Below are 21,748 nucleotides of genomic sequence, written 5' to 3' on the forward strand. Positions count from 1 at the left end.
ATAATCTGCATTTTTTAAATTTTATTTACCAGAAACTTCAAAATAAATTCTCACCCTGTACTGAAGCCTGTTTCAGGGACTTACCACCAGCATTACCACCACCTGCTGGTGAGGCGCGTGATGTCAATTTGAACACAGCCCACTAGAACCAGTACTGAAAGTATAATGGAAACACAACATGTACCGTACCGAGCCAAGTCGAACCGTGCTGTACCGGTACTAAAGGTACTAATGGAAAAGGGGCATTATTGTCTATGCTGCAGTATTTAAAACCATTTTATATATATATATTTATTTTAAGTTTCTTTTTTTTTTTTGAGGAAAAAAAAGGTTTACTAATTTTGAGACAAACAGTTCAATACTGTGGTATTTGAAACAAACTGTTGTCTACAGTTTTTGGGAAAACACCCTGTTGTCTACGATTCCTGCTTGGCCTATGGAGGATTCCAGAAACGGTGCCATGGCAGCTCATTTTCCACAAGTCCCTGCTTCTCTGTTGACTACAAACTACAACAACGAACATTTTTTATCAGCTTTTCTACATTTGGCTGGTTTTGTCCTCACGCTGTCGACAACAAACTTTAGTCATTTGTTAAAAAAATTAGAATGATAAATCATTGTCATTGTCACTGTCGGAGAAAAACGAGTAGTTTGTAGAGAATTTATAATCGTACTCAAAATGATGATTTGTTAATGTCAGCGTTATTGCCTCCAAGTTGCGCTGTGTAAGTATTTCAGATCTTTTGTAAAAATTTACATTTAGAGAACTTTAAATAAAGCAAGCAAAACAATAGTTCACAAAATGGTCTGCAGTAGTACAGTCAGGGACTCAAACTTTATTTGAAGGGTAAGGTTCATTCAGAGAAAACCATGGTTGTTTTGTTTTTAAACTTTGGTGTATACTGTAGCTGCAGAAATTACTTTTTTTTTCTTTCAAAAATCTAGTTTCACACAGTTAATAAACCTGAACTGAACCCATTTATCAGTCAGTTCAGAAAGATCAAATAACACTCAACAGAAGACTTCTATGTTTAATTAAGCTACATTTGATCAGAATATTGTGCTGCTAAAATATTTTTAAATACGATTTTTTAACTGTGCAGCAATTCCTCATTCCTGTTTTAACTAAGCTTCAGAGACAGAAAGGAGTTTTTGCAAGTGCATACAGGCAGCATGAATGAAACCACAGTGCATGTTCTCTAAGTCATGATAGAGGAGATAATCATAGGAGACACTTACTGAGATTACAGTCTATCCTGATACAATCTGGTGAGAGAGAGAGCGAGATGGTGAGGTTAAAAGAAAAAAAATGGAGAAGAACAGCACAAAAGAGGAGAATATTTCACATCCTTCAAGGTATATTCTGCAGACAGTTCAGAACTTTTTCAGAGGCCACCATCCGGGGACAGCCTGGAGAGTCTAAACCACCACTTTCCTCTCTGCAGACTTCATATTGACCCAGTGAGAAAAGAGGAAATCGCTCACCATGAGACCGGCTCTGCTGGAGGCCCGGCAGAGACGATCACAGTTAGGATCAATAAGAAGTTTATCCAACATAAAAGTAAAAGGTGCACCAGGGTTTTTGTGTTTTCCCCATCGATATCAGCTCTGCCGCGGCGGCTTACGCCTGGCTTCAGCAGGACATGATAGTTTCAGAAACCATGACTGATATATTTACTGACATGTGCTCTGAGGGAGTTCAGCAAACATCCACTGCTTTGAGGAAAGTCGTTGGAAGCAGCAAAAACAGAATGTGTGCTATTTCTGAGCATGGCATGTGCAGATATTGAATTTTATCACATAAACCATCATAAAAGCAGCACAAGAAAACAAAAATTAAAGGACTTCAAAAAGCAGGAAAGGAGCGAGTTTGCAATAAATGATCAAGATCTGATAAAATCGCTCTCTTTTTAAAATGCATTAAGTTTCATTGTGTTGTCGCTCTTGAACTGATGCACCTTTCCCACTTAGATTAAAACTGCTATTAAGCCTCGCTCTTGTTCTGCAGGCTTAATGGCAATCATTTTTCCACGTTAAATACAGAAGGAAAGCGGCGATTTGCACAACCGGCAGCCACGATGAAACTTACACCATGAAAAAAAAAAAAGACCAAATATGTCAGCAATAACAAGTAAAACCGTTAAATATCTTATAAATCCATAATAAATATTTAACTGCAGGGCTTGAAAATGAAATGATTTAATCATCATCCACTCTTGTTCTGAAAATTTAAACTAACGTGAGTGTAGAAGAATACGTCGGTGTAAGTCACGTGGCGGCGGAGTGCTCTCAGGCCGTCAACCATCACAGAGCAGTGGAAACAGACAGCCAGAGACCAGAGAGTGTGTGTGTCTGTGTGTGCGTGAGCATCCATCACTGGCACTTCCTGTTCAGTGAAGTGACTCTGATCTGGACGGGCCAGTAAATGTGAGGCGATGGAACAACAATGGGCCCATCTCCAGCGCGAGCGCTTTAAGTGGTGATATTTCAGAGTAATGATGGATCGGGTCTCTGACTGCCCTCTCCTTGAACTGCAGACGAGCCATTGAAGGGCTGAAAGAGCCGAGACGGTCAGGTGGGACCTGACCCGGTCAGGTGGGACCCGACCCCAAGGTGAACCGAGAGAGAAGAGGAGGAGACGAGAGGCAGAAAGAAAAAAGGCAGAAAACAGCATGCACAGCTACACTTGTTTAAAAAGGCCCCCTTTGTTTTGTTGCTTTCTTTTGTTTACATTTTTAATTTACGCTCACGTTATGTTTGCTAAATAACTTCAGGTCAATGCTATTTTATTGGTTTTTTTATGTGTAAATTACAGACAAATCTAGTCTTGTCAAACTAAATATAAATGGCGAGTCTACCCAGAAATATTGTGGCACAACACCGAATCTTTCTGCGTTCTGACTTTTGTTTTAATTCACACCTCACTGTCTCCCGGTGTTTGCCTTAAAATAAACGCTGTTCACTAATGTCAACACGGTTTTGTTTTGTTGTTGTTTGTTTCTTAAAACACACGTCTAAGGGATTCTAGCCTTTCCAGTCTACCTCGGCGTAAATTTGAAGAATAACTGCGTGTTGTTTGGAGCTCTGATCTCTGGTGCCTAATAGGACCACGTTACCATGGAAACACAATGAGACTTTTGTCGAATGTCAAAGCCTCTTTTTCTTCCCTCGGGCTTTCTGACTAATGCTGTCACCATAAAATAATGTCAAAAACAGTCTTTTTATAAACGGGTAGCAAGTATTCATTTTATTCATGAAAACCTCGAGTGTGTTGTATTTGTTGCCCTAGGAGTCTCGTAATTAAAAATTTAAAAACTGTTTATTGAAAAGGAGGATATGACCATCAGTTTATTTCATCACTAAATCTATTTGATGTGAGTCATACAGGGATGGAGTTCACAGAAAACATTGTGTACTTTATTAGTATTGCTGAGTATGCCGATGTATATTATGACATGGCCACTGTCCAATATGGCTACACCTGGTTGTTGCAGATTTTTATTGTGAAACACTGGAGATTGAAAAAAAAAAACAACAACTAAAACTGGACTAAACTGCATCAGAATAAAGAGGTGTGGCCTAACCTTTATCTTTACATTCTCAGCTGTTTACTTGAATATTTTCCAGAGCTGAAGTGTTATTTTTACACTTTAATGACTTGTTGGTTTTGAAATGTGACGTTTTAAAATTTATATTAAAAAAATCACAACTGTTTTGTTTTTACACATAGTTAAAACTACAATGTCATAGAAAGTATGTTATAATTTTACTTAATAATTTTTTTACGTTTTCTTTTTTGTTGTAGCTTTTTTTAATTTTCATTTTCTCTTATATTTTTGTGAGACAAAGGAATGGTGGCAGGAGAGTGTTTTTGAATTAGTTTTGTTCAGATTATGAGGTTTCTTTACATTCTGATTTTTCTTTTTTCCTGAACCTACCATGATAATACGCAAACCAAAAGTAATTAATTAGGTACTGATTGTGTAAAGTGGCCACATGTATAAAATAAAAAATTAGCAGAGATTAATGTTTACAAAATCATGAAAAATGTATGATGTGTATGTGGTGACAACACAAATGAATGCAGTTAGAATAAATAAATTAAAACATTGATGTAGTCCAGATTATAATGTGAAAATATAACAGTTATTGTACTTTTAAAGCTTACACTTTGAGGATATTAATAATTTTGTGTAATGCAATGCTGCATTTAAACAGCACCAAATGATGAAGCACTTTTAAAAATGACAGTTTTTGATACAGAGCATGTTAAAAAATCTAGTGAGAAACACGCAAAGATGACTTTATATTCTCTAATAATTTGTACTTGAGTTAAGCTTGAGCTTTAAGAGATTAGGAAACGGAGCCCGGCGTGAGACAGACACTTTTCTTACAAGGACAGAAGGATAGTTTACATCTTGGTAAAATGAATCTGAGGGAAAGTCTTATGTGCTGTGTCCTACGCGCATCTCCCCGGGCCAGGACGTGTAATAAAGAGCTTTCTTCAGAAACCTGACTCGACATCATAAGTAGGTTCCTGACTGACTGGCATAATAATATTTCTGTAATAAAAGGCACATAGAAAGGGGAAATAATGTGCTTTATAGAGGAACTAGTTCACTTGGTTCTTTCTACGTTGAATACATTTGGCACAACCAAAACTATAGAGGACGGATCAAACATCAGAGCAGTCGAGGTACATGCTCATCTTTTTAAACAACTGTAGCGACTGTGCATGTGGAAGTGTATGGGAGAGCCTCTGATAATACCAATGCATTGATATTTCTGACTGGGTGACACATCCCGTTAGGTCAAGTGGAATGATCTGCTCATATTTGCTGTATCAGCTTTACCCAGGTTCACGGTGAGTTTGACTCGGCCTCCGTCCAGCTCCACGCGCAGCGTATCTGCTGACTGCTGAGATGTGGTGGCCATCAGTAAACCAAAGGCCCTCTGGGACATAAAGCGCAGGGACACGTCCTCGGCCTCGGTGTGCAGCGTCCTCGGCAGCACCACCTTCAGAAACATGCTGCCGTCGTAGCTCACCGCCGTGGCCTCTGTGGGGTTTTAGTTACAGAACCGTTAATAGACACTGAACCGCAGAGGAATAAACACAACAAACACACTGAATAACAGGCATAAAATAAAACCTGTATTCATTTTAGAGATTCTTTTAGGTACATAAAGATAATAATTTTAAATTGCAGTTTTCATCAGCCACACCAGATGGCAGAAAAGGCCTGAAGCACACAAAGACAGTGGCAAGATTGCAGCAGCCATTAAATTTCAGAAGGATTTATTTCCATCACAGTGCAATACAAGAGGGATTTTCATACATCCGTCATACTATTAGCTGCCAGTGGATCTGCGTAATTTGGCCTCTGTGTGAAAAAAACCATCTGCATGGAAAATGCAAAGTGATTTAGGCCAAATGACTCTGCTGAAGCATCACTGCATCTCTAATGAAACACACAGCACTGGCAACCTCACAACACTGACAATTCATTAATAAATCACTCTGCTGTAGAAAAATACTGCAATTTACTTTAGAGTGATTAAAAAAAATATTTTGTGCTGTCACTTTCTCTAGGCTGTTTTGTGCAAATAAAGTATTATTTGGAGGTGAGAGTCTGGCTCATTTAAATACATATGAGTATAGAGTATGATCCTACTGAGCTTGCAAATAAAATTATTATTGTTTAGAGACTCTGCCTATTACATCGAATGATGAATTTTCCCTGTTTCTACATTATTTTGGTCTGTGAAGTCACTTTTTACACCTTGCCTAATAAATAAAATACAGCCTAAAGTGCGTTAAAAGCTCTGCAGCAGCATCAGTCCCCCCCCCCACCATCCATTACCCTCCCTCCCCCAAAGTCTTACCCTTCTCACAGCTGGGGCCTATGAAGCCAGTGCTGTTGCAGTCGCAGATGTGGCGGTTCCAGCCCTCTCTGCAGTGGCCCCCGTTGGCGCACGTGTCTCTGGTGCACCTCGAGTGAGTCTCCCTGGTGCAGAGACTGCTGACACCGGTGGCGCTCTGGACCTCAGCCAGCCTCCACAGGTTACGGCTCTGCCCGTCAATGAACAGGTCCCTGACGCAGCCCACGAAGCCGAGGCCAAGAGAGGCCGTCCACACCTCAGGTGGGAGAACGAGGGCCTGCCGGTCTTCGGGTAAACCTCCCAGATACATGTCTCCATCTAGGTCAAGGATCTCGCTGCCTTCATTAGCGGTGAAGGGGATGCTCTGGCTGTTCACAGAGATAAAGCCTGCAGGAAAGGCGTTAGCACCGAGTCAGTCTGAAGGGTTTTGTTGCAGAAGGAAAAGAGTTGGTGATACAAGAGTTAGTCTAAGGTTGAAAAAAAAGCTGCTTTAAAGTTCTCTCACCAAAGATGATATTGTGAGCAAAAGCAGAAATTAACATTTGCTCTGGAAACATTAGGAGGTATAAACGACAAACATGAGCTTATATTAGCAAGAAGAAGAAGGAACGCTGTGTTTCATTTGAATTCTGCTAATAAGGCAGACACTTGCATCGAACAAACAAGGCAGACATTTACCAGTTTCACTCAGGCTGTATAATTGGCCTCTTGTGAAATAGGTTAACACAGATTTCAAAATGTCATTTCAAGATTACAGCAACTAAAAATATCATTACAATTAAAACCTAATATGCATGCATGTTCTGCGGCGGGGAATAAGAAGCAGCACGAGTGCGTGGATGTCACTGTATCCATGCTGGCATACGGTAATTTCACAGCTTGGAGTCCTTAATGCTCCGGAGCTAAAACCGAAGGAGCACAAGAGCAGACAGAAGGTTTCCGCCGCCTTCACAAAATGCATAAATTATCTCACCATTGCGCCCTTTCCTCTGGAAGTCCACGTGGCACCACTCGCCATCATCAAGCCTCTTGTTGCTGGCTTTGATCTTGATGCTGCCCGAGCCCATATCCATGACCAGGTAGAGAAGTCCCTCCATCAGCTCGACGGCGAAGAAGTCGGCGCGGGGTTTCCTGTCTGGGACCGTACCCTGCAGGTTGCCGTGGCTGAACAGCAGCAGGCCGCTGGGCTCCGTGGAGCGGAAGTCAAAGGAAATGGCGCCCGTCTTCTTTGTGTTCCACCTGGGCAACGTCAAGTAAGCGTGCGGCGTGTCAAAGGTGACCGGCTCCAGAGCCTCCACATTTTCGCAGCTACACATCAGGTCTCCATGGATACTGATCTTTGTGTCTCGCTGTTCAGCCATCCGTGACAGCTCCAGCCTAAACTCATTATTCTTGTAGACCACCTGAAGAACCAGAGAGAGGCTGTGTTGAGACGACAGCTGGGAACGAGGTTGATTATTACTCATCAATACATTTCAGCTTTTACACGATGGGTCTCTCAACTCAAACAGTTTATATTATTTTAATTTTGGTCACTCCAATCATTTGAGGAAACTATACTTTTAAGCAATATAAAAACTAGAAAGCATAGTTTCTGCAATGGTTGGTTTACATATCTATATGGTGACAATCATCTTGGATTTTAACGTGGCGGCCCAATTTTCAAAAGTGACCTTTCTTAGGCCTAGATGTAGCCACATACCAAAATGAAAGTAGGTACCTCACTTGTTTTTCAAATTATCATGCTCACAAGATGGACAGACGAATGGACAGCGGATATATCTAATTCCCCATCTTCACTCCTCGATGGGGGACAAAAAGACACCGGCCTGGAGGATAAGGTTGCTCTACCCTTGACTGCAATATCTATAGACATAAACTAGACCAACAGTTTGATTATTCATCCCACCAAGTCTTCAAACGATAAGTGAAAATTTGACATTCACAGTGAAGTTGTGTTTTGAAGCAGAAAATCTCACATTTAGCTGTTGCAATCTCAGTTCTGTTAAATCACATGGCTCTGACGTGCCAGATGGTTCGTTACATACAACCATTTGGAACGTCCTCTATGGAAACTGGAAAATTCAAGTCCATTTAAAAAACCTCTCACAAGGTAAAATGTCTATAACAGCTCCAAGAAAATTTAATCTTACTAGTAAAATGTTTCAAAGTTGATTTATTTCTACACCTAATACCTCTCTAAGCTAGAAATAATTGGTCCATGCGGAGGATTTTAGCCACAAACAGATAAAACTGAAGCTAAATTTAATTCAGCTGTCCTCCCTTACATTTTCAGGGAGTTACACTTCAAGCTAAGACCCCTCACAAATAAAACTGAATACTGAAACAATCATTTCTGATAACTGTAAGGTTTAATTTGATGTATTCAGATGTGTTTGGCTTAACACCAGTGACAATTTTCAACAAAAAGCACAAAATATAAACAATAGTGTATTTATCAGCTAAATAGATTTTACTGTCACATTTATAATGTCTATTTTGATGCATTCTAATAATCTATTTGGTAATAATCTATCAATCATGAAAACAAGCCTAAATCCATTGCAAGCCAGATAAAGTACTTACTCTATGTGGTCTACATGGGAATATTGATGTTGTTTATTTGCGTAAAAGTATCTGATAAAGGCTGATGGATGTTTTCTTAAAAGAGTGACCCATTTTTTAGTAAAGTATTTTAATAACTGACCGTTGTGACACTGAATTAAGGGTCAAAAGGTCAGAGATGGGTAAACTCTAGAACACGAGATTCAGTCGAGATGACCAAACATATTGGAATGAAACTTTGCCAAATCAGTCAGCTGCCTCTCTAGACAAAGATCTGCTGAGTTGAGAGCCAAAGAAAATAAAATACAAGATTCAAGGTTCAGTTAGGAATGAGATCATCAGAGATACAGCACAAGTTGAAGGACTGGGAGATCAAGTTAGAGAGGCCAGACTGAGATGGTTTGGACATGTCCAGTGGAGGGACAGTGGATATAATGGTAGGAGGATGTTAGAAATGCAGCTGCCAGGAAAAAGACAGCGATACATGGATGCAGAGGACATGGAGGGAGTTGGAGATATGACCACATCGCTGCAGCTCATCACTCAAAAAGTAGCTGGACCTAAAGTATGGCACACCTGCACTAGGATTTAGTACTTTATCTTCAGGATAAACTTGTTCACTCCAGACCAGAACTGGTTTCAACAACAAGAATCTCTGTAAGTCAAGGCACTAACTTCTGACCAACAGATGTTCTTCAAAAATGAAAAAAGGCATTTATGGAGATCTGTTCTGGCATCTATCGTCTCTGTGGTAACTTTCAATGAGAAGCATTTCAGTCTTTAATTTGTTTCTTTAACCTTTAAAAAATTAGGAAGATTTTTTTTCTTCCTTGTTGCACCCTTACTCAACCTTGAAATATTATCTTTAAAAACAGTTAGTAAAGAAGTTTAACACACAAGCATGTGCTCATATTTATATCCACATTCTTATTGTAAAATGTTTTAAAGACTAAATAAAATCACTGGACAACCAAACCGTTTTCAGCTAATAGATAACTGGAAATGAACATTTACGCTGACTGGTTAAGGTTTTGTTTTGTTTGTTTGTTTTTGTGCAAATAAAAAATACATTTAAACATCTAGAACTGCATCCCAAACTTTTTCCTGCAGGGACTCCTTTGAATTAAAATAACTTTTTTTAAATGCCTCTCTGTGCAAAATGGTATTAAAAACATATTAAAAACATGAACTCCCTGATCAGGAATAAATAAAGTTTGTTATCAAAAATTACACATTTAAATCTCACTTATTTTCAATACCTCCAACAACCTGGTCCCACACACCTTCCTTTACAAAATAACAAGATACAAAATAAAGAAAAATCCGTAAATAAAAAAAAAGGCACAATTTGGCGCGAAATTAAGCTAGCTAGCATAACTGTGACACACAAGCTAGCATTAGCTTACAATACATTCAAATAACGCATATTTCGGCTCAAATAGGCCAGATAACGCTCTGTAGTGAAACAAACAGCATTCCTATTCCCACGCAAGTACATATATGTACTTGACTCAAATAACAAAAATGTATTTCATCAGAACCCAGGGAATCGCACATCTTACCTCATAACCCAAAGCAGCATCTAGTGGGGGTCTGTGAATGTGCCAGGCTGGATAACAGTACAGCATGGGCTGCGTTCAAGTGCAGTAGGACATACTGGGCATATATACTTTCTCAAACGTACTAATACAAAAACTTAACTGATTTGCTTAACAAATCATAACCAGTTTGGTGAAGCATTATTTAGAGTAATATTATTAACCTGTTACACTAGTGTCCAAGTATTCTTTTTTTTTTTCCATTCAGTCATTTACTTATTTTTTTATGTTTTAAGACTGCAGCAATCTACTTTGTTCTTTGCCTTGTCCTGTAGCTCGTCAGTCTGTCTAGGATCAAACTATTTCTCCTATACTATTTCCAAACTAAAGTTGTTTATTTTATGAACAACTTTAAATTAATGGAAATTTCTGTTTTCTAAGGGGTTGTGTTTAATAATAATGTGTAACGCTCCTGAAAACATAGAAATAGTCAGAAAAATCCAAGATCTTTACAGGGCTTTGGCCCCCCTGGGTACTGACCCTGAATTTGAGGCGGCCCACGCCCCCATCTGTTTTCTTTGTTTTTGAAATGTCATATGTCCATTTTGGTCTTTGCTCTGCTTGAAATAGCTGTTAGCACATGAATCAATTTGTAATGAACTTTATTTTCCCAAACTGAGTTCATCCAAAGAGCTATCTGCATCAGGTAAGATACTTACTGGTCATTAACCTCCAGTAAGACCTCACATCAAAATGTCTAAACTATGACTTTATGAAGAATATGGAAACCAGATTTAAACCTTTGTTATTCTTTATGAAGCAGGTAAATCTTTTATTGTTTGGTCAGAAAATATGAACTTCTGTTTCATTTTCTGGAAGCATCACCATTTAATGAATATTTATTATTGACTGAAATCCACAAAATAAAAATAAAAACACACTGACTTCTATCAGATGTGAAATCTGACTGATTGCCTGCACAGGTTTCTGTCTTATGTTATTGTTGCCTTTCATTCGAGGTTCATCACTATTCAGAGCAACCCTTGTCTCATTTTGTATCAGCGGTAAGTCACCTCATCATTATCAGCCACCGCCTGAAGTGACACACACGACTGATCCGCAGAGCTGGTGGGGGTGCGTCACCCTGCCTCGGTGAGACTAATCAGGCTGAGAAATCTGATGGAGAAACTGACCGTCGAGAAGTGAGCGTAATGGGCAGATCTGAAACGAAGAAGTCGGTCAGGACAGTCAGATGCTGCAGTCAGAAGCACGACGCTAACGGCCACAAAGGGCACAGTGACCTCTGCAGAGCCGTTATAGCAGCCGAAGGAGAAAACAGAGGAATCCTGTTTCACACATCCAGACGCTCGCTGTGTGTCAGAGATAAACAGCTGAAAAAGCTTGTGTGATGTCACTGGACAGAGCCCCGTGTCATTAATGCTCGTCTTGTGAGGAGGACCAACACTCATAATCTGTGAAGCTTCAAGAGGCAGAAAACTGCAGAGTGGGAAACCTCTGGACTTCAGGGACACATCTGTCTATTCTGGTCTGTTGGTGCAGGAGTGACACTCTGCTGAAATCAGCCGTTATTACTCCTCCACCTGAAGGACCTGAAGGACCTGATGGACCTGAAGAACCTGACAAATCTGACAGACCTGAAGGATTTGAAGGACCAGATGGACCTAAAGGACTTGATGAATGTGACAAACCTGACAAACCTAAAGGATCTGATGGATCTGATGTACTTGAGGGACATGACAAACCTCAAGCACCTGATGGATTTGATTGACCTCAGGGACATGCTGGACCTCAGGGACCTAATGGACTTCAGGGACCTGACTGATTTGATGAACCTCAGGGAACTGATGGACCTCAGGGACCTAATGAACTTCAGGGACCTGATTGATTTGATGAACCTCGGGGAACTGATGGACCTCAGGGAACTGATGGATTTGATAGACTTCAGGGAACTGATGGATTTGATGGACCTCAGGAAACTGATGGACCTCAGGGATGTGATGGATTTGATGGACCTCAGGGACCTGATGGATCTGATGGACATCAAGAACCTGATGGACATCAGGAACCTGATAGATCTGATGGGCATCAGGGACCTGATGGATTTGATGGACATCAGGAACCTGATGGATCTGATGGACATCAGGGACCTGATGGATTTGATGGACCTCAGGGACCTGATGGACCTCAGGGACCTGATGGATCTGATGGAAATCAGGAACCTGATGAATTTGATGGACCTCAGGGACCTGATGGACCTCAGAGACCTTATGGATTTGATGGACCTCAGGGACCTGATGGATCTGATGGACATCAGGGACCTGATGGATCTGATGGACATCAGGGACATGATGGACCTCAGAGACATGATGGGCCTGTCCTCTACTGTGTTACACCTGCAGACGTTGGCTACTCTGCACATCTCCTCAGACATCTGAGATTTAGATGTTTTCCCGTCTGCTGGTCTTCTTCTCTTGGGGTCAGGGATAAAAAGTCAATTTTTCCGTTCACCACCGAGATGAAGCCCTTTGACCCGGACCGACACGTTTCAACTCTCCTGCTGCTGGGACTTTTTTATTACAGCGTCAGCCATCTTCTATCCTCTTCTCCTCTCCGTGTGCTCCCTCCCTCACTCTCCTCATGCCTACGGTACATCTGTGTGATTATGCACAGCAGTAGTAGGTCCAAACACCAGCAGCAGCCTCACCGCCCACGGAGCGGAGGTTGGAGCGTTGGCAGCGGCGGTGGAACAATAACCTGTCCATAAATAACATCTCATTTTCTTTCAGTGGATGCAGATGGAAGTGTAATTATGTAAACAGTCCATTTAACACCATTCAACAGACGCAAAAAGGTGCTTTCAAAGGTCCAGGTTACACTCCTCAGTAACACGTTCAGCCAACACTGTGACAAACACAATCAGAGGGAATTATCCCAGCGTTAAAGCTTTCCTTCAATAGATGCTTATCACCCGCCACCTTAAAATCCTCTCAGTACCACGAGATGTCAGGATCAGCGCACGTGTTGGGAGTGATGCTCAGCTACTACCACATCAAGTTTTAGCTCAACATCTGGAAAACTGTTAAGAGTTTGAGCCCGTTAGACGTGGTGGCCGTACTGGACTGGGTTGACTCCAAAATTAAAATTTTAGATCTACTGTACATCCAATGAATATTTTCTGAATGTTTTATTAAAACATACCCTATAGAAAAATATTATATGTCCGAGTGTTTTACTGTGTTCTTCTTTGTACCAAGTTGCAGTAATTAGTCTGTTTATTTTCCTTCACATTTAACTATTTAAACAGTTGCATACCCTTCAGCTAAATTAAAGATGAGCGTCTGCCAGCAGCAGTCCTTCTTCAGCTTGTAATGTATAAATAATTGCAGTGGAGGGCCGTGCATTTTACACCAAGGCCTTCAGTGTGTCTGCCTGAGTTTATCCACTTTTTAATCCTGTTGTTATGAGCCGCAGCTACAGAAACCATCAACGATACACAGAAAGGTGGTTTAATATGGTGCTGCATCACAGACAGGCAGCTCATGTAGAATGAATGACATTCCTGAAGCAACACAAGTCAACAAGTTTCCTTCAACTGCAGCCACAGCTGCACCACATTCACATTTACCAGAAACATCAACATGGACGTAACGAAATGACATAAATATAAAACATCTGAATAAAATATATTTAACTCCCCAAAAGGTTTGATTATTTCCTCAGAGTTCAGGTCTGTCGCCATGGAAGCTAACACTAACGTCCAGTTTGCTCTGTCGTGTTTCTGACACAAGTTTTAATTCACTTTAGGGCTGAGAATGTCCATTCGACATTTAGCTTGTGCACTTTGTTACAGATGCAGTTTCCTAGCTCCGCCCAGTCTGCTCTTTGACCGTCCAATCAAACGGCATGAAAATGCTGACCTTGCCTTAACGCCTGCTAGAAGGCCTCGGTGTCACCAACTCAACATCTGGTTGATAGATTCCAGTTTGTAAATGTAAATAATAAATCTTCTTCATACACCAAAGTTAGTCATGAAGTTCCTCAGGGCTCAGTGCTTGGGGAAATACTCTTTACTTTATATATGCTTCCATTAGGTAAAGTTATTAAACAGCTTGGGATAAATTTTCATTGTTATGCTGATGACACACAATTATATTTGTCCATTAAACCCAATTAATCCAATCAGCTACTTAGACTACAAGCATGTCTTAAAGACTTAAAAACCTGGATGACCCTTAATTTTCTCCTGTTGAACACATATAAGGCTGAGGTTTTGGTTTTTGGACCTGAGCACTGTAGTAATTAATTTTTCAATCTTTCTCCCTCCTTAGATGGCATTAATTTGGCCTCCAGCTCTAATGTTAAAAATCTTGGTGTTATTTTTGATCAGGACATGTCTTTTATCCCCCACATTAAAAACGTTACTAGAACTGCCTTCTTCAATCTGCGTAATATCGCTAAAATTAGAAACATCTTATCTAAAAATTATGCAGAAAAACTGGTCCATGCATTTGTCACGTCTAGACTGGACTATTGCAATGGTTTATTATCTGGATGTCCAAATACTTCTTTTAAACATCTTCAGTTGATCCAAAATGCTGCTGCCAGAGTCTTAACCGGAGTTAGTAGGAGAGATCATATTTCTCCAGTTTTAGTTTCTCTCCATTGGCTCCCTGTCAAATCCAGAATACACTGTAGAATTCAAAATCTTACTTCTAACCTACAAAGCTCTCAACAACCTGGCTCCATCTTATATTACAGATCTTATTGTTCCATATTTTCCTAACAGAGCACTTCGCTCTCAGACTGCAGGTTTACTTGTTGTTCCTAGAATTTACAAAAACAGAATGGGAGGCAAATCTTTCAGTTATCAGGCTCCTCTCTTGTGGAACCAACTTCCAATCTCTGTCCGTGAGGCTGACACACTATCCAGTTTTAAAACTAGGCTTAAGACTTTCCTTTTTGCTAAATCCTATAGTTAGGGTTGGCTTGGGTTTCCTGAGCTGTCCCTTAGTTATGCTGCTATAGGCTTAGACTGCTGGAGGACAAACTGACCACAATTTTCACTCTGCTACTGTCTTTACTTACTCTGCTCAACCTGTTTTGTATTTGTAATTAATTTTTCTATCCTTAACATGTGTTTTTTTTTTTGTCTTTCAGATACACCTGGACCTATACCTGGACCTACCATTCTATGTTCGTCTGTCTCTCCTTCCTGTCCTCTCAACCAGCCGTTAAAGCAGATGGCTGCTTGTCCTGAACCTGGTTCTGCTGGAGGTTTCTTCCTTTGAAAAGGGAGTTTTTCCTTACCACTGTTGCCTCTGTGCTTGCTCAGGATGGGAGACTTCAACGAAGCCAAGATTCAACTTGTCTGCTGGATTCCTTAGAAAGAGAACTTTACTAATTGGCTTTTATGTTTGTGAATGTTCCTGTAAAGTGCCCTGAGACAACTTTGTTGTGATTTGGCGCTATATAAATAAACTGAATTGAATTGAATTTGTTGGTCAAAGCAACAGTTTCATTGTCATTTGTTTTAACCTGTAGGTGCCTGCAGTGTTGGTTCTGAAGGCCTGGGAGCAGATTTATTTGACCCTAGCAACAGATGATGCTTGAAATAGGATTATCATATTTTCTGGCATATAAATCACAGTTTTTGCAAAGATTTGTCAGTCCTGCGACTTGTACACTGAAGCGACTCATATATATATTTTCCATATTCATAACACAATTTTTGACTGACACTTGAAATTTTTAAGAACTGCAACAGTGAATCCTCCCATGTGTGCTCGTTTCACTCAGCTGGTGCAGGCAGAGGAACGCTGGAGAGCTAGCGGCTCTGGGAGCGATGGATGGATGGATGGATGGATGGCGCTGTGCCGCCCAGGCGAAATGAATCTGTTTTGATAATTGAATAATGCATAATAAACACGACAGGTCAACAGTGATGTATAATAAATGCGACTTATATATGTTTTTTCCTCTTCATGATGCTATTTTTGACTGATGTAACTTATACGCCAGAGTGACTTATATACCAAAAAATACGGTAGTTAAAAACTTTATATAAACACAGACTATTGGAAGCTGCGTAACCAGGAGAAAAGCTGTGAAACAGCGGCCTGACGGTCCACCACTGAGTGACTGTGTCGATGTCAGAGAGGGTTTGTTCATGTTGCTGTAAGGCGTTCATTTGGATGTAAGAGAAAATCTCTCCTTGCCAGTATATTTTTCATACAATTTGTCCAACTTCAGTCCTGGACTCCTGAGTGATTATTTCTGAAGAATTTCCCTGAATGTAATTTTATGTTTATTTAACCTTTATTTATCCAGGTCAGTCAGTTGAAAACTCATTCTCATTAACAACAAAGAGCTAACCAAGACAACAGATCTAGATAAAAGCAATCACGTAAATATGCATACTCATATAACACTAAAAATCATAGATTAAACTTGTACAAGTTATAAAAATGCAACGCAATATTTTACATAAAACAACAGGACATGCAGATTAAAAGCAGGTGCCCTGATCGTACTGAAGGTGGATGACGGAACAAAAGTTCAGCGTTTGAATCGTTTCTGCAGCTCGTAGTTGTTTGAAGCAGCAAACTGAAATGAGACACGACTGAAGGTAGTGAGAGCTTTAGGGACGAAGGAGGAGATGAAACTACTGGAACGTAGATCACGGTTTCTGTTGGAGGTTTTAAGAATTGATCCAAGACATGAAGGAGTTTTGCAGATAAAAGTTTTGTAAATGAACGGGTTCATCCACCTGCGAGAACGGAGCGATGGTCATTGAACCTGTGAATACACAGAGCAGTGGTGAGAGTTAAGGCCTGAGATAAAACAGACTGCAGCGTGGTGCATGACATCCAGTTTGTTGAGAGATTTATTCTAAACAGACCTATATGTGATGTCATCATAATTTAAGAGGGACAGAATTGTCATTTAGATCATTTTGAGCTTTGCAGAATGAGTGAAAGACAATTTATTAGTAGTGTAAGTGGACGAACAGTTAAGATGCTTTTATTGGAAAGAATCCAGCCTTCCTTTTGTTTCTTGACAATGTTTCACCTCACATTAGAGAGGAATTTATCCTTCGGCCTGCTGCTCGTGAGTCTGGTATATTTAAGCTCTTAAAGGATTTTGAACGCTCAGAATGAACTGAGGCTTTAAGTGTTTCTGAATTCATGAAAGCGTTTGGAGGTCGTGAGCTCGGCTGAGACCACGTGGGCTGTTGCATCACCTGCAGCCTTCATGTGAAGCACCAGGGCTCAAAGATAAATGTGGAGAGAGTCAGGAGTGCATTATTATTATTTATTAGTGGTTATTAGGAATGACTAAGATCTGCTTTAGGTGCTTCAGCTCAGTGCAGAGAGACTTCCTTTGTCTTCTGGTTCCAGAGTACCTGACTGTCTTCTGAGCAGCAGGACTCCTGGGTTTCTGTTAAGTCTCTGTAAATAGACTTTGTGCTGCAGACTGAATATAGACCACTGCTCAGGGAAGTCCTCGGGGTAAACAAGACTTGTCTCAGAGTGTTGTTGGATCTGAAATCTACAGGGATGTTAAGTTTGGAGGAAAGACAAGCTATTGTCCTCCTGAAAAACAGCCCTGACATCCCATGGGCAGTTCCACCATCTTGACCCGTGCCATGCCAACGACAAAGATCAGGTCTGTGAGAGACTCTCCGACTCAAAATCTGTAGAGGTGCTCAGATGAGCTGAGCAAACCAGCAATAAAAATAAAAAAAATCTTAGAGGGAGCAGCTTCTGCAGGAGAAACAGATCTATGAACACAACATAAATCACTGCAGAAACAATTGTTTCATATCCAAACTGAAAAATATGGATTCTGCTTAAATGTTTTCCCTTTTTAATCTGATCTGCAGCATTAAATAAGTTTCTATATTCACATTATTCACACGAGATTCAAAATTAGTCCTGAATGCTATAGCAAAACCAAAGTTATGTTGTTTTCCCATAACTGCGGTAATCATTCCTTCTATTAAAACACTGAATGGTGAAATCATAGAACTTGTAGACACATACAAATATCTTATTTGGCTGGATAAAGAGCTTAATTTTAAACATCATATTACATATCTAATAAAAAAGCTAAAATTTACTCTAACTTTTTTTTGTATTGACTGAGATCGTGTTTTTCTATTTCTTCCCGTAAGCGGCTTGTACCGTTTGTTTTTATCACAGCTGGATTACGGAGACACAATCTATAGATTTGTCTCCCACACTATGTTAACTAAACTGGATCCCATTTACCACGCTGCTCTGAGGTATATAACAGGTTCACCTTTTAGGACTCACCATTGTACTTTATATACCCTTGCTGGACTTCACTCAATATTCAAAGGATGAAGCATTGGTATATTGTTATATCCAAAGCTATTTAAAGAAAATTACCATCATATATCTACTCCAAGTCCATTTCACTACAGAACACACACAGACTCGGGGCCAGTAGCTGCTGTGGTTTTGTGCGCACAGAGTCAGGAAAGATGAGTTTGTCCTATTTCAGCCCACGGTCCTGGAATGATCTGCAGCTTAAGTTCAGGTTAGAATCTTTTATTCCTTTTAAACAGAAACTGTCTGAGGTTTTAGTCACATCTTGCACATGTAATGTTTAAATGTATTAAATTGTGATATGCGTTTTAACTTGCATTGCATTTTATGTTTTATTAATGGAGGTTTTGTTGTAATTATTTTAAAACTACTGTTACTGTTCTTAAGACTGTGTTGCTATATTTGCATATTGCCCAGGACATCCTTGTAAAAGAGATTAATAATCTCAATGGATTTCTTACCGGTAAAATAAAGGTTTAAATAAAAAAACAATTAACATCATAAGTCTGAAAGTGATCATTAGATCCTTTGAAGTTGGGTTCTATGAAAAGGTAATGAACAGTTAACATCTTACCTCTTGTAAATGGCTTTTTAAATAACTTCAGTCAGGAGAAATCAAGTTCTTTTCTGAGGTTAAAGTGGATTACTGCTGTCTTAAATCTGGGGTTGTTTAATTAATAATCTTGTCAGGGCAAAGCCGACACTGTAAATATGAATATGTCCTTAATGTCCCGCCTGAAAATAAAAAGTAATTTTTTTTTTTTTCATTTTCACCAGTTCAGTAGATCTACATGGAGGTTGCAGTAAAGCTGAGCTCACCCTTAACTACAGCTTCTACTTTATTACCCTTTCAAAATAAACTACAACTGCAGAAACACATGCTGAATACTCCAGGTTGTTTTTCTTTTTCTGTATTTTTTAAATTATTATTATTTGGAAGGAGGGTGGGAGGTAGGGGTTATGTTGAAAACAGTATACTTTAATTGATAAAACCCCGTAAGGAAACAAGTTGTCGTGTCACCACCAGGTGCCACTGTTAAAATAAAAAGACAGTCATGACGAGCGCATTATTTCATTAAATTCACCTGTTTTTATTACACTTGGAATGTTTACAAATTACTGTCTATTCCTAATTAATTCAGCAGGAATATCATATTTCTGCATGAATAATCAGATCTGGTTCTGTAATATCAACTTATTGATAATGTAAAAGTTTATAAAATACTATTTATATGAACTTTAAAACCTCTGAGACTGGATTTGTTTCTTCTTGGCCTCACTCAACAAACTTCAACTCTATTTCCTCCCAATTGTGGCCATTCAAAGAACCATCTACAACAGGTAAGATATTTTTTATTCATTCAAATGTAGACGATTCACTTTCATTTATATTTTATCATTAAGCACAGATGAGCTGTGACGCCTGAGACAAAAATTCTTCCCCAGTCTCCATCTTTGATTTAATCAAATGTACTGTACAAAATATATACAGTAAATAACAATAATCAATATCTTTATAGCTGTTGACCATTTAAAAGTGCCATCAAATGCTGCCTCCAGGGACAACACAGATGAAATATGAATGATGAAATCACAGCTAATAGATGCACTACAAGCTAAGAGCTATTAGCTTATAGCTAGATGGAAAAGAAGTAACCTCCATCTTCTACCACCTCTGAGGTCGGGTCCAGGAGAGAAACCCAGACCTCCTTCACCCCAGCTCCTCCTGCAGTACACCGAGGTGTTCCCAAACCAGAGTGGGTCTATAATCTGGGCCTGACTTGGGTCTACTCCCTGAACAACTCAGTTGACTCCTTTCGATGAGGAGAAGCAGTGGCTCCCTCCCCCCTCACCTTGTCTATTCTATACAGGTATAAAGTGAACATGGGTTTAATAAAGTGCACAAGTCGTTGAGACGGTTTCATTCTCGTGATTGAAGCGCTTGTTTTATTAATCCAACAGAAACATCACATAATTACAAACATAAAGTGGTGTTTGTTTCTGCTGTTTGTGGTGCTGCAGATCACGCAGACAGCCTGTAACTGCATGATAAGCTGTAAATGAAATAATTCATGAAGTGAGGTCTGCAGCTGTATAAATGTTGTTTGAAAGTGCTCCTTTTGGGAGCATTTAAGTGACTGAGGTCTGGTGATAATCTGCTTTCATTGCCTTAATAACACGTTAAGTAATAATTAATTACATCCTTAGTCCTGGTGGGACAAATGGGCTTGCTAGAAGAATGTTTGAACACAGCAGCAGCATGACCTAAAGAGCTGAAGTATTTATCTCAGACTATGAGTCGCAGTCTGGACGTTAGCTGTTTTTATAATAATCACATTCTGCTGATAATAATAAACTGAATAATTGACTTGATATTATCATAGTTTGGTAGCACTGAAAGGAACAGCAGCTTTTTTTTATAAAACTGTCTTGGACAGAATGATTGCTGAAAGGTGAAAGAGGGCGATAACGATTTGTGTGTCCATGTTTTGTTCTGAGCCGTGGAGCGTCCGATTCTTCAGCTGCAAGCATGTGGAGCTGCTTTTTGAACAAAATGTTTACTTGTGCAACATACAAAAGTGTTTTGGCTCTTTACATCCAAACTAAAACACTTTTGTTGGACAAGATTAAAGGCAGAACTCCGTAGAGACGTTCGTCTGGAAATCACAGACCTCTTCCGGGGCAAGTTGAACTCCTTCCCAGTAAATCTTTACAGAGACTCTCAAACAGTGGCAGCTGGTGGAATTTTCTCCAGGGGGGCTATAACTCTTATATATATATATATATATATATATATATATATATATATATATATATATATATATATATATATATATATATATATATTCAATTCAATTCAATTCAAAAATACTTTATTAATCCCAAAGGGAAATTATTTGTTGTTGTAACTCGTTATCCAGAGCGTTGGCCACTCCTCCCATCAGTCTGTCGTGCTCCTCGTCGCTGCGGACAGCCAACTGTAAGTGCCGAGGGACGATCCTGTCCTTCCACTGTCATGAGCTGTGTTTCCTGCTAGTTCCAGGATCTCAGTGGTCAGGCACTCGAGCACAGCTGGCAGGTAGATGGGAATGCATCCACAGAACATCCTTTTAAACTCATTTGAGATTTGGGGCTGTAGTTGAGATATTATTTGAGCTTTTGAGATGTTAATCAGCTGCTGTTGTTGTAGAAAACTGCCTTGTTGCCATGGTTACGCATCATAACAAATGTCCAAAACTAAAAAAAGTTTCAATAAAAATCATTCCAGCTGCACAGCATCTGAAACCAGAAGAAACAATCATCCAAAAAATGTGACTTACATCCAGAAAAAGAGGAATTAAAGTTTCCAAAAGCAAAATCTCAGAATGAAAGTAACAGAGCTGCTCCAACATA

General features: G+C 39.7%; 1 protein-coding gene across 1 annotated transcript in view; it reads right to left on the bottom strand.

The window, feature by feature from the left end:
* LOC119420900 (neurexin-2) overlaps positions 1-21,748 on the bottom strand; it is a 267,108-nt gene that overhangs the window by 141,793 nt on the left and 103,567 nt on the right. The window contains exons 5-12 of the mRNA XM_037688319.1: positions 21,260-21,309; positions 19,327-19,402; positions 10,452-10,490; positions 8,268-8,280; positions 6,854-7,336; positions 5,884-6,267; positions 4,854-5,057; positions 1,240-1,266 (exon numbers count right to left, since the gene is read on the bottom strand). Coding sequence (XP_037544247.1) covers positions 1,240-1,266; positions 4,854-5,057; positions 5,884-6,267; positions 6,854-7,336; positions 8,268-8,280; positions 10,452-10,490; positions 19,327-19,402; positions 21,260-21,309 — 1,276 coding nt within the window. The remainder of the gene's footprint in view (positions 1-1,239; positions 1,267-4,853; positions 5,058-5,883; positions 6,268-6,853; positions 7,337-8,267; positions 8,281-10,451; positions 10,491-19,326; positions 19,403-21,259; positions 21,310-21,748) is intronic.

Source organism: Nematolebias whitei, chromosome 14 (genome assembly GCF_014905685.2).
Source record: "Nematolebias whitei isolate Nwh7 chromosome 14, NemWhi1, whole genome shotgun sequence".
Taxonomy (NCBI): domain Eukaryota; kingdom Metazoa; phylum Chordata; class Actinopteri; order Cyprinodontiformes; family Rivulidae; genus Nematolebias; species Nematolebias whitei.